Source organism: Akebia trifoliata, chromosome 15 (genome assembly GCF_017979445.1).
Source record: "Akebia trifoliata isolate Shusen 1 chromosome 15, ASM1797944v1, whole genome shotgun sequence".
Lineage (NCBI taxonomy): Eukaryota > Viridiplantae > Streptophyta > Magnoliopsida > Ranunculales > Lardizabalaceae > Akebia > Akebia trifoliata.
Window position 1 is genome coordinate 24,006,576 of NC_141389.1, and position 12,415 is coordinate 24,018,990.

The window sequence follows — 12,415 nt, forward strand, 5'->3', positions numbered from 1 at the left end:
GTGTCAAACCAAGAACCGAACCAAACCAAGGCATTTTAAATTGGTTTGTTCAATTTTCTGACTCATTGATTTGGTTCTGGTTTACCATTTTAAAAAATCGATTGATTCGGTTCGGTTCAGGGGAATCCTATAACCAAATCAATATCATAATATATAGTATATTTATTTATTTAACAAATAAATTAAATATTTATAAAAAATTCATTTTTTCCCTCTTTCCATCTTCTTCCAGTTTGGACTGAAACCCTAAAAGAGAAGTTGTCTCCCCACCCCTCACCAAAGATTGGACATCATCGTCGTCACCTCGTTAGAAAATCAAAAAAGTTCTCTCTCTCTCTCTCTGTAGTATGTACTTTGTACTATCAGGTACAAGGACTGGGGGAGTCATAATTTCAAGAACAAATGGTCTGATCAATTGCAGTTTCAACGTCACTAAGGTCCTTTAGCACACCAAGAATTACAAATAGGTTTTTTCTCCTCCCTGTTGTCAAGCTTTCCTCTTGCAACACATCCCCTTCGTCCAATGGTTGTAATGCTTTCATTAAATCTACAATGTTGAATAATATATCCCAATAGTTAATTAAGAAGAAGAATATGATTGTGATTGTATCTCCAAAACTACATAATCCATCACTACCGCAACTAATTGATTAAACCACTCCAACACCATTAAAAGGGTGTTTTTGATGATAAGGTTGCAAGCCAAGGTGGTTCGACAAGCAACATATCGAGTTATATTCTTTTATTCTCCTCCCTAAAAGTGGAGACCCACCCATCTCTCTCATTCATCAATTATGATCTTTATTTTGTTTTAATTTCTATTTTTAATAATTTTATCTTCTTTTTTTTTCTTAAAATTTATTGTAGAATGATGATTTATTTTTGGACGATGACCTAAAACCAAGGATTGAGAGTCGAACCAAATTGGTTCCAGAAGGTAGTTGGTTCAATTCCGATTATGAATTTGTAGCACCAATCAAACTCGGTTCGATTTTATTTTGCCCTTCCCCCCACTTGAACCAAATCAAACCATGTACACCCCCAATGATTATACTTAACATAAGTTAGTAAAAAATTATATATAGATAATCGGATATAGAGTTAAATAAGGATATGATAATAGCTTTATCCTACCCACACCCTAGTCATTATCAACATTAAATATATTGAGTCGGTTTGGAGTAACATTGATTCACACATGGCTGACCATGGCAGACGTGGAGGTGAGTGTATAACCATAGATGCTTTTCACTCTTATCTCGATGAAAAGCATTTATGACTCGGTACATGCATCCAGATCGGCAATGTGTGAATCGATGTAAATTTCAACGTCACTCCAAGCATTTTCCAAATATATCCCAAAGAAAACGTGCGCGTGCGGCTCGCGCGGATGGAAAGGACCGAAACAGAGAGATAGATGGGGTTATAAATAACGGACGGCTTAGATAAGCAAAGCTAACTCTCAATCTCACATCTCGGTCGTCTCCGCCTTCCTCTCTTCTCCAACGTCTGATCATCTTCTTTGTGCCCGAAAAAACTCCCATCCATCCTCTCTCGAACGCGCGCGAAATACAATCCAACAAAACCCCCCCCCTTTTTATTTCCTTCTCTCTCTAAGGTAAGTTTTCAATCTTTCTCTCTCCTCTATCTCCTCTCTCTTTCTCGCGATTCGCGAAGGATGAGAATGGCGAACCTAGGGTTTTCGATTGGATTGATCTTCATCTGCAACACTCTCTTTGTTAAACTAGGTTTTCTGCGATCATGGCCGAAGCTCCAACGAGTCCTGGTGGTGGTAGTCACGAAAGTGGTGAACAAAGCCCTCGATCGAACGTTCGAGAACAAGATCGATATCTTCCAATCGCGAATATCAGTCGAATCATGAAGAAAGGACTTCCTGCGAATGGAAAAATCGCTAAAGATGCTAAAGAAACTGTGCAGGAATGCGTTTCCGAGTTCATCAGTTTTGTCACCAGCGAGTATGGAATTTATATTTTTTTTTGGTTTTTTTGTGATTAATTTGGTAGTTTGTGTTTTTTTTTTTTTTAACCTAATTTTTTTGGATCTATGTGTAGAGCAAGCGATAAATGTCAGAGAGAGAAGAGGAAGACTATAAATGGAGACGATCTTTTGTGGGCAATGGCTACGTTAGGGTTTGAGGAATATATCGATCCGCTTAAGGTGTATCTGAATAGGTACAGAGAGGTAATTGAAATTCTCTTACTTTCTTGTTCAATTTCCGATATTTCTTTGTTTTAACGCCTCTTGATTTGATCTCGAAATTATCAAGAAGTCTAATCTAACAGTTTCACGTTTTTTTTCTTTTCTAATTTTTGGCGATAACACGGTGTTGCAGATTGAGGTAAATTCAGATGAGAGAGTTTAATTCTTTTAATTTTCTTAATTTTCTCTAGGATCTGTTTAGGTCTTCAGGATCTCTTCTGTGAGACTGTTTTCATGCATATTTCTTTATAAAAATCTGTATTTTCATAGGGTGACACCAAAGGGTCTGTAAAAGGTGGTGATGGTTCTGCAAAAAAGGACGCATCCGGAGTTCAGGTTTGAATGTTATGGATCCTTTTGTAGCCTTTTTTTTTATATTAAACTTCACAAAAGACAAGCATACCTCTTCGATTTATTCTGAATTACTGTAAATAAATTTGACAGATTGCTCATCAGGGGTCTTTCACACAAGGCTCTAACTATATGAATTCTCAAGTAAGGTTTCATTTCCCTTCTATCCCCTTTCTTTTTGTAAAGTTTTGATAGAGATATCAGGCATGCTTTTAGATAGATTGCCAATCGGGAACTAAGAGTTCCATGTCTTGATCATCAAATTAGTAAATGAATTTTTTTTTAGGGTTTGAGTTTATTAGGGTTTGATTTACCTATTTCTCATTCATCCAACCTTTTTATCACAATTGCCATCGTTGAATGCTGACGGATAGTTGTATCAGATTTCTTTGTCTATTCTGCACTTAATATGTAGTTATGGATAGGGCTGTCAATGGATACGAATCGAATCGAATCTGCCTATATCCGAATTCAAATCCGAAAAAAATTCAGCCTCCAAATTCGAATTCCGACGGTTATAAAAATTAAACTCCGAATTCGAATCCGATTAACAAATCGAATATTATTCGAATTCGGATAAAAAAATCTTTGATTTTTTTTGTTTTTCAAACCCAGTAAACCATGAAAATTAATAAATTAATTTTTTTATTAAGAAAAAAAAAGGGGTTTTAACTTACATAAGAGAAGAGATGGTTGCAAAAACCTTTATTTTTAATCAAACACAAGCACATTCATTTTCAACCCTAGATTTTCATCAACGAATCTTATAAAAAATCCGTCATCTTCAACCTTGGTCAATAACCCCTATTTTTTCTCAAACCAATTAATCTTCAATATGTCAAAAGATATCCATAATTTTTCATCTTCTTTTAGATTCTATCTACTTCAATAATGGAGGAACGAATCAAAGACGAATATGGCAACATCTTAACATCTCTAAGCATAGTTCCACCTCCATATCCACATAGAAAAAACAGTCTCGATGTCAATCAAATCCCTAAAATCTCTCACTTTTATACATCTCATCTTTCTCATCCATAAAATCTCTCAATTTTGAAGCAACCCTTTCCATTGGATTACACATGGCATTTCTAAGAGATGTTTCAAATTTTCGTGGAAAAATTGGTTGTGAAATAAATGTAAAATGCCATGTGTTTGATATCGAGGAGGGTTTCTTCAAAATTGGAAGCGGACTGTCCGCTTGGAAGTGGGGATCATTGAACAACGTACAATACTGAAAAGATGTATAATGATGAACAAGAAAACAGTTGTCTTACAATCAGATTTATATATATATATATATAAACTATCTTCTTCTTTTATTTATATATAATATAAATTGAAAGTAAAATATAAGTATTTTGCATTGGTATCAGATCGAATATTAACGAATCGGATGTATCAACACCCGAAATCTATTCAAATACTTAGAATATATCTGAATCCGAATTCGATATCCAAAATTACTGGATATTATCCGAAATTTCGAGTACGAATTCGAATCAGATTCGAATTTACATGCTTAGTTATGGAGTTACTGGCCAGTGTTGATAAAGGTACTCTGATTTATTTTGTGGTTTTGACTGGTTTAGAATCATTTTAAAATGCTAATTTGGACCATTTCTGACATGTAAAATATCGTGCGAAGGCTGATTAACTTTGATTTTGTGCCATATATTATATGAATCTTTATTTTTGTATATATTTCATACTTTAAATGATATATTAGACATATATCATGCACTTCATCAGTATGTATAGTTCACCTAATTTCATATCTTACTGTATCAGAATTAGGGCCAGATGACAACCCAACCCATGGGGTCTTTTTTCGCTGAATTATTTTTTTCACCCTCTTGCTGTCTCAAATATGTGATTTGCTTTCTGCTTCTACTTTTTTTTATTATGTTAGATTGTTATGTGAGGGAAATGTTCTACTTTTTTTCTTCTGATGGATACATATTATGCTTTTATTTATTTATTTATTTATTTTTTTGAGTGAAAGAATGCTCACGAACAGAAACCTCTATTTGAAATTTCTCATTTTCATAGATAATAGCTCTTCATGCACCATTTCTCTTGGGATTCACCATGTTTTGCCAAAGAATATGATTTTCTCCATGGAACCCAGGAAATGACATGATCACACTTATAAGCTATAATGATTTTTATGAGTTTCTATTTAAATAAAGTGTTTTGGCATCATCAATACACAAATTTGATTTTCTATTTCGATTAAGTATTTTGACATCTCACCAATATACCCTATAAAATGGTTATAAATTGATAGTTGTAAAAAATTCTTGGGAATTTTCATTTTATGCTAACTTCTTATTTATCATCACATCCATCTTTTTGGTAAAGATTATGTGTGCCCTCTTTATACAATTCTTTTTTTTATAACTTTTGTTGCAATATGCTCAATTTTTACAATTGGTCTACATCAAGGATCGGCTTTAAATCTTTGCTCTAGCTATAGATTATATTCAAAAGCATGTATTTCTGTGTATGTTTTTTTTTTTTGCTAATAATGTAGTATTAGACAAGACTAGAGAGACAATCAACACAAAACTAGAATTATGGAGTGATGATTCAGTCCAAGAGATTTAGGAAAAGTAAAACCAAGTCCAAGAATGAGTATGTGGAGTGTAAATTTCAAATTGACACACAAGATGATTGACCATTTAAAATTGATGGTCTAGAAATGCCTTGAAGTTACCAATTCCGTTATCACATGTAATATAAATAAGGATGGAGAGATCAATGAAGATTTTGCCCAAATAATCAAAGTTGGATAGTTAAAGTGAAGAGCACTTCCAGATTATCTTGTGACAAATGTTTACCAATCAAACTAAAAGGAAAGTTTTATAAGACTATAGTAAGTCTAGCTATGCTGTATGGAGCTGAGTGTTGAGCAGTTATGCTCTTCCGGATTATCTTGTGATAGATGCTTACCAATCAAGCTAAAAAGATAATTTTATAAGACTATAATAAGTCTAGCTATGCTGTATGGAGCTGAGTGTTAAGCAGTTAAGAAGCATCATGTTAATAAATTAAGCAGAATAAAGATGATGATGTTGAAATGAATGAATAGAACGACTAGAAAATATAAATTAGAAACAAACTCTTTCAGGTAAATATTGTAGGTTCAATAGGCAATAAATTAAGAAAGTTGATGGAGATGGTTTTGGCATGTTCAATGAAGGTTGGCTAAAGCCCCAGTTCAAAAGAAATGTCCTATTTGAAAGTCCTAAAAGTGTGAGAGAAAGACCCAAAAGAACGTGGATGGAGTCAGTTAAAGCAAATATGAACTCTCTGAATAACAAAAGACTTGGCTTTGGACAAAATGGAATGAAGGAACATGATTTTTTTAGTTGATCCAACATCTTGGGGATAAAGTTTTGCTGTTATGACAACGTGCTCAATGTTGTTTTAAGTTGGAAAACTTTGACATGAATATTTAGACAAAGTTTTAAAATTTTAATTTGTTGCTCATTTTTTCCTGTTATATTTATGGGCCAACAAATTGTATGGTCTGGTAGCTTTATGAAATTTATAAAATGTATGCTATGCTTCAATAGAGTTTTGTTACTCATTATGTCTCTTGACCTCTCGGGCAGTGAAAAGAAGGTTCCAAGGCTTGGATAAAAGGCTCCTTGACTTGGAATAAAGGACAACCATTTGGGTAAATTGGGGCTTGTCAACAAACCAAGTAGAGAAGCCGAATTTTGTTGAAGATTTGGAAAAAATCATTGATATTTATGAAAAATTGGCTTAAAATTTGTGATGATTTTTCTATTTAATTGCCATTTGTTTGGCCTACCCATCTGCCCTTTTTTTTTTTGTGTGTTTTGGATTCATTCAAATTAATTGAATTGACCCCCATTGAATAAATGCCAAATTCATACTTGGTTACTACGCCAGAAACAGGTCTCCCACTCATCCCTTTTCTCCTTCTCACCCCTTTCTCATCTTTCATGGCTTATGCTGATTATAAAGTTACTTGCATGTACTAAGACACTGATGGTGTGAAGCGCAACCACTCCTCAATCCCCTGGTGATATAATATGAATGAGATGAGGGGTTGTTTGGGGAGCTTTGAAATCGTCCCTTTCTGTTGAGTATCAACTTGATGCTATGAACAAATTTTATAGTCCCATTGAACCCCTAGAACCCAATATGGGATTTGAAATGGAAATGGGTAGAAGAAAACTTATGAACCAATTACAAGTCGATGGATACGGTGATTTTTCTATTTATCACAAAAAAGAAGAAAAAAAGATTTGGTGGTTGGTTGAAGTGTCCATATTAGCAAAGGTAAGAACCAGTGGCAACAATTGCCCCCCAAAACAAGTTTCGTATCGGTTTTTTCATTAAATAGTTCTTAAAAGGGTCGACTGTTTCATGAGTACTAGCTGCTAGTGTTTGCAAGGAATTTTTTCTAATGTGATATGTAATACTCATCATCAAAACTTGATCAAAATGTATGTTAGGAGGTGACAGTGGAAATTATATAGTTTATTTCTATTCAAAATTCAACAAAAGCAAGACCCTCACTCTGCCCCTTTGCAACAATAGAAAAAATGAATTGGATTGATTTATTAATGGTTTAGTGAATCTGTTATTATGATGACCATATGGGTGAAAGTGAGGCCTTTGAGGATGATGTAGCTTGATATTCCCTTTTGCGTTGAGATAGGTGATTCAAATGATGAATGGATGGCTGGGAAAATTGCATACTTTGTTCGGAAACTTATATTTACCTGGAAATTGATGAGTACATTCTTTCGTAGATTTTTGGCAAATACAATGAGCACTCAATTATCAGCGTCGTGACTGTTGTCTGAAATAGGCAAGAATTAAACCACCTAGAAACTCAAGGTGTAAATAGGAATTATTTCCCTCATTTTCATGTTTACAATTACATTTATTTTGGGAAAATGTTGATTATGTTCACAAGGAGTAGAGGAATTTTGATTGTATTCACAAGTCACGACAGGCCATTCCTAGATATCATATGGGACTGAGATGATGTCGATTGATGACTGGGTGGAGGAAATTAAGATAGCGGTGAATTGTCACATTAGTGTATCTGTTTTCATGCATTTTACTATCTACTCCATTCTCTTCAGTCTTCATTATCCTCCCATTTAGTTTCATGTTATCAAAAATAGGTTCATGTTTATACAGGTGGCCTTAGGTGCCTTTAACGCATGATGTTTGATCTTAAGTTACATAAGTGGATGTAATGGTACTTTTCTATTGTATGCTCCTTATTACTGATGCTATTATCAGTTTTTCATTACCCCATTTTCCTTCCTTTTTTCAACTTTAATTATGAAAACATCCACATCTTCCTTGATTACCAGTAGTAGTAGTAGTTGTATTCTTTGGGCATTTGAGAATTTTTTTTTGTCTGTGTTGTTGCAACTGTTATATATGGTTGTGTGCGAAGACTTGGTTATGCATGACTAAACCCACCTGGTCCCAAAATCTTAGGGGTGCAAAGACATGGATATATCCATGTCATGGATCACATAGCTATGTCATGTCCGGTTTTGTTGGTATGGATACCCTTGGTGATTTGAAAGGTCCGCAACCGTAGAATTTTAAGTGACGTTGATATCCTATATTATCTTGTTTACAATTTGTTTGTTTAATTTAATTATTAATGACTCCCCAATTAGTGTGCTAGTTACTTGCATTATGTTGTTGCTCTTGAATCTCGTTGGTAAAAAAGCTTGGTTTGCGGTATTTGCTTAGTTATGTAGCATTATAATGTCATTTTTAGTGTCTTTGCCTTGTATACAACATGAATACAACTATCAGAAATGTCCTAACACTCATCATAGACGGTATGTCAGTGTGTGAAGCTTTTGGATGGCTGTATGGTTTATGAGATTGATGCCTTGTAAAGTAAGGTGATAAGGTGACCAATCAGAAGTAGGGGTGTCAATAGGTACCAGAACTGAAAACCTCGGTTCTACTCTCTTTTTACTGGATCCGATTAGAGTTGGGCTCTTGGAACTGAACTTATAGAGAACCAAAACCAAAACCATTTAATTTTTTATGGTTCTAGTTCTGGTTCCATTTATTTGAGAACCAGAACCGATAGTAACCGAAACCAGTGAAATTTATAGGTTTTGGTTCCTTTAGGAGCCAATCCATTGACTCTGCTAATAAGAGGTCAATACATTTGAGGGTTAGGAGCTTCTTTTGTGGTCCATGGGCATTGGACTTTGGGATGAGGAACATGTGGGCTGTATCCTCTATTTGTAAATATAATTTGCATACCATATTATAATTTTCAAGCTAGAACAACATATCTATTGTACCAATTCCCCAACCTTTATGTTGAAGTCGTTTCCCTTTTAGACTTTCATGTCAGACAGTGCATTTTGGGATCTTGGTTTCTCAAGGAATTTCAATTACTGGGAGGTTGAAGCCTTTATGTGATTTGATTAGCATAATCATTGCGGTGTCTGTCAATTTGCTTATGGTCAACTGTAGAATTTTGTGGAAAACTTGTGATTTTTTTTTTTGTCGAGTCATTTTATTCCATTCTGGCGTGCAAATAATTCTTTATGTCCTGTTATTTCTTGAAGCAGTGGTCTATGTCCAAAAGTCCCGTCCAAGGTGACTTTTCTTTCATTTGGTCAGCTATCTTAGATAGGATTTTGATTGTTGATCATCTCATTGTCAAGGTTGTCTATTGTGTAAATAGATGATCATTATGTAAATGTGACGGGGTGTCTGTCGAGCGTTGCATTGCTCTTTTTCTAGGTATATCTAGTCTCACTTCCTGTCATTATTTCGAATCTTGTGGCCATTCCCAAAATTTATTAATGTAGTGTTTCAATGTTAACCATCCTCTTTGGGGTTGGGAAGAGGATTCTATGGAGCATAATGTCCTTGGTTGTATGTTGGTTCTTGTTGAAGGATGGAAACATGTGGATCTCTCAAGGGAGAATTTAATCTTTGATGTTATTACAGGTTTTTTAGGCCTTATCTTTGTCTAGTGTAAGCTTTTTAGTGAGTTTAAAAGACTTTTCTTTGAGGATTTCTTATTTAGATGGGAAAATGCCTGTTCTAATCTTTTGTGGATTTGGTGTGTGTTTTTTTGGGGAGGTTGGTTTGTAGGTTGAGGCTGTAATTTTTATTTTATTTTTTGCCTCTCCTTTGTAGGTCGGTCTTCTCGACCACCTTTTTTTTACCTTTTCCTTTCAAAAAAGTTTATTTATCAACTTATAAAAAAAAAGTATATTCATTAAAAAAAAATATACATATGTATCGACCATAAGAAAAGGGAAGTATAAAACCAAATTATTTCCCACGGCGAGGGATTTTGTGTACTTTATAAAAAAGGAAAAAAAAACTCATGATAGGAAGGGAATCAACAATCAACAGTCATTGGCACCTCCATGAAGGGTATTGATTAACAATTACCCACGATATAGTAAGCTCCTTCAGGAGGAATTTATGATGAATCTCTGGTTTTTCACCATTGAGTACCTTGTTTCATCTTCTCTTTTTTCGGGGTGGGACTGTCTTCTTTAGATAAGGAATTGTGGAACTAGTAGAGGTCAAGTCCAGTTTCAATTATTTCTTCTATGGGATTAGGAAGATAAAGCTTAGGAGGAACATATGACATTTAATTGCCAACTGAGGATTTGAGTACTATCCATTTAGTGATGTTAAGCATTCCATTCAATCAAGAAAAGAATAAAATCTATTTGTGTATACCATAATATGCTTGACATGGTCCCAACCCGAGTTACAACTACCCTCTTTATTGTGTAACATCTCCTGTTTGAGTTGTCTTCTTGTTTTTATCTGATTTATCACTTCATCAATAGATACTAGTCACCTCCTAGATCTCCCATTCCCTGAAGATTCTGATAATCTTAGTAGGCAGCGACGTTAACAATTGGAAAGCTGTTTTCAACACCAATATGAATTTTAGAAGTCAACATGAATTTCCATGGAGTCTTTCCTGGTTTCATCCACAGGTGTCCCATCTCATTTCTACAAATTCGTAAATAAACAGACAGATAACACAATTTGAAGTAGAACGGAAAAACGTAGGTGTCTAGATCCTCTCAGGCACTTGAATGGGGCAACACACCACAAAGACCTGTTGAGACAAGAACCATGACAGTGTCTCTTCTGAAAGACCTGGGTGGCCATCTAATATTTTACTCAGTTTAATAAGCATTGTAACCTGAAGAACTGTTGTAATGTGTCTTTATATTAGATTCATCAGTGATACACTAGTAATAAGTTTGGCTGAACGATGAACACTATGTAAATGAACATGGCTCCTGTGATGGATATGTTCCTAATAATTGCATATGTTGTTAGAATCAAGGTTTAAAATATTGTCTCAGTCAGGAGAGAACCCAAGACTCTTCTCCGAGACAATCTGATACACTAAATGTTTTACTCCAATCTCAGCCTACACATACTGAGATGGTACGGAACTTTAAACCATGGTTAGAATCAATGTCCTTCGTTTTATTTTCTCTTTGTTAGGAAATTAACAGGGTGTCTTGGTTACAATACTCTTTAACAATATTAGTTTTTGAAATTGTTGCAGGTACAAGCCCAGACACAAGCACAGCATCTTAGGGCTCATATGCAAAAGCAGTGAACAGGCACCCTCCCCTCTTTGACCATTTTCTATAATTTGGAATTCCATTTCAAGTAGAATATATATATATATATATATATATATATATATATATTATATACAGGGATGTGTTACTATCATCATTGGTAATGGCGAGTCGTCGAATCTTTAGAAATCTGTATATTTTTTGTGTTTTTCTTAGAAGTTAGAGATTGACCAACCCCTGAAAAAGTTTGGAAACCTTTGGAGGATTTATTTATAGTTTTATTTATGACTTTAGTGATGTATACAGGGTGGGGGACCATGACCTGATATTCTCTTTAATTTTATAATGGATCTGATTTGAGAGACCATGTTATGTTTTTAGGTTTAAAAGTTTTTGGAATGCTAAACTCAAAAGCTTTATGTGATTTATTAAGGAAAGTTTCGCAGGCTTGTAGAAGAATTTCTCAACTTTAATTTAATTAATATTAATTACTATTTACTTTTTTCTTTCTTAGAACCTTAGTTTCTGAGATTAGATCATAAAGGGGTTCTGATTTAATCCAAAATCTGAGTTTAGTGGTTTTGGGTCCCTGGAGTGGATCCGAATAAAAAAGGGGTTTCAAAATTATATATTCTTTGACAAATAACCAAAGAAATATTTTTAGTTTTTGCAAAATATCATTTTCTGACTACTAATTCAAACAAAAGATTATAATGGTAAAGTAGAATAGTGCAGCAATTAACAAACAAGTACAGAAGAACAGAATTATTGAACTATTTGGAATTATCTGATCGGATCTGACCTGAATCAAGCAATTTGATTGGGTCAGTTCTGGATTAAGTGAAATCAAAATGGTTTGGATATGGGTCAGATACAACAACCAACCCAAAAAAAAAAATCAATGGTGGTTCTCAAAAAGTCTTACATGGGATAGAAGATTTGGAGTGAGTTGATTACTTATTTATTTTTTATTTGTTTGTTAGGATGGTCTTTTCACCATAGAGATTATTATTCTCATAAAAATCAGCTTATTCCGAAACTCTATCCCTCATCAAAAATAATTTACAAGTTGAAAATTTGTGTACCAAAACCTTGTAAACCACTCTCGATGGGGTTAAATGTTTCAAAAATGGGCTGGTTCTTTTGTGAGGATGATGCTCTCATCATAGCGATCATTGACAAGAAAAAAAAATCATCCTTTTAACTCATATACGACAAAATGTTTTTTT

General features: G+C 34.2%; 1 protein-coding gene across 1 annotated transcript; it reads left to right on the forward strand.

Moving 5' to 3' along the window:
* The first annotated feature begins 1,307 nt into the window (after nt 1–1,307).
* Nucleotides 1,308–11,553, forward strand: LOC147384690 (nuclear transcription factor Y subunit B-1-like). Its single transcript, XM_086424811.1, has 8 exons — nt 1,308–1,618; nt 1,749–1,976; nt 2,073–2,202; nt 2,354–2,359; nt 2,491–2,556; nt 2,665–2,715; nt 10,933–11,043; nt 11,168–11,553. Exons 2-8 carry the CDS (start codon nt 1,762–1,764, stop codon nt 11,219–11,221), a joined length of 633 nt encoding a protein of 210 aa, XP_086280937.1. The 5' UTR covers nt 1,308–1,618; nt 1,749–1,761; the 3' UTR covers nt 11,222–11,553.
* The last annotated feature ends 862 nt before the right edge of the window (nt 11,554–12,415 follow it).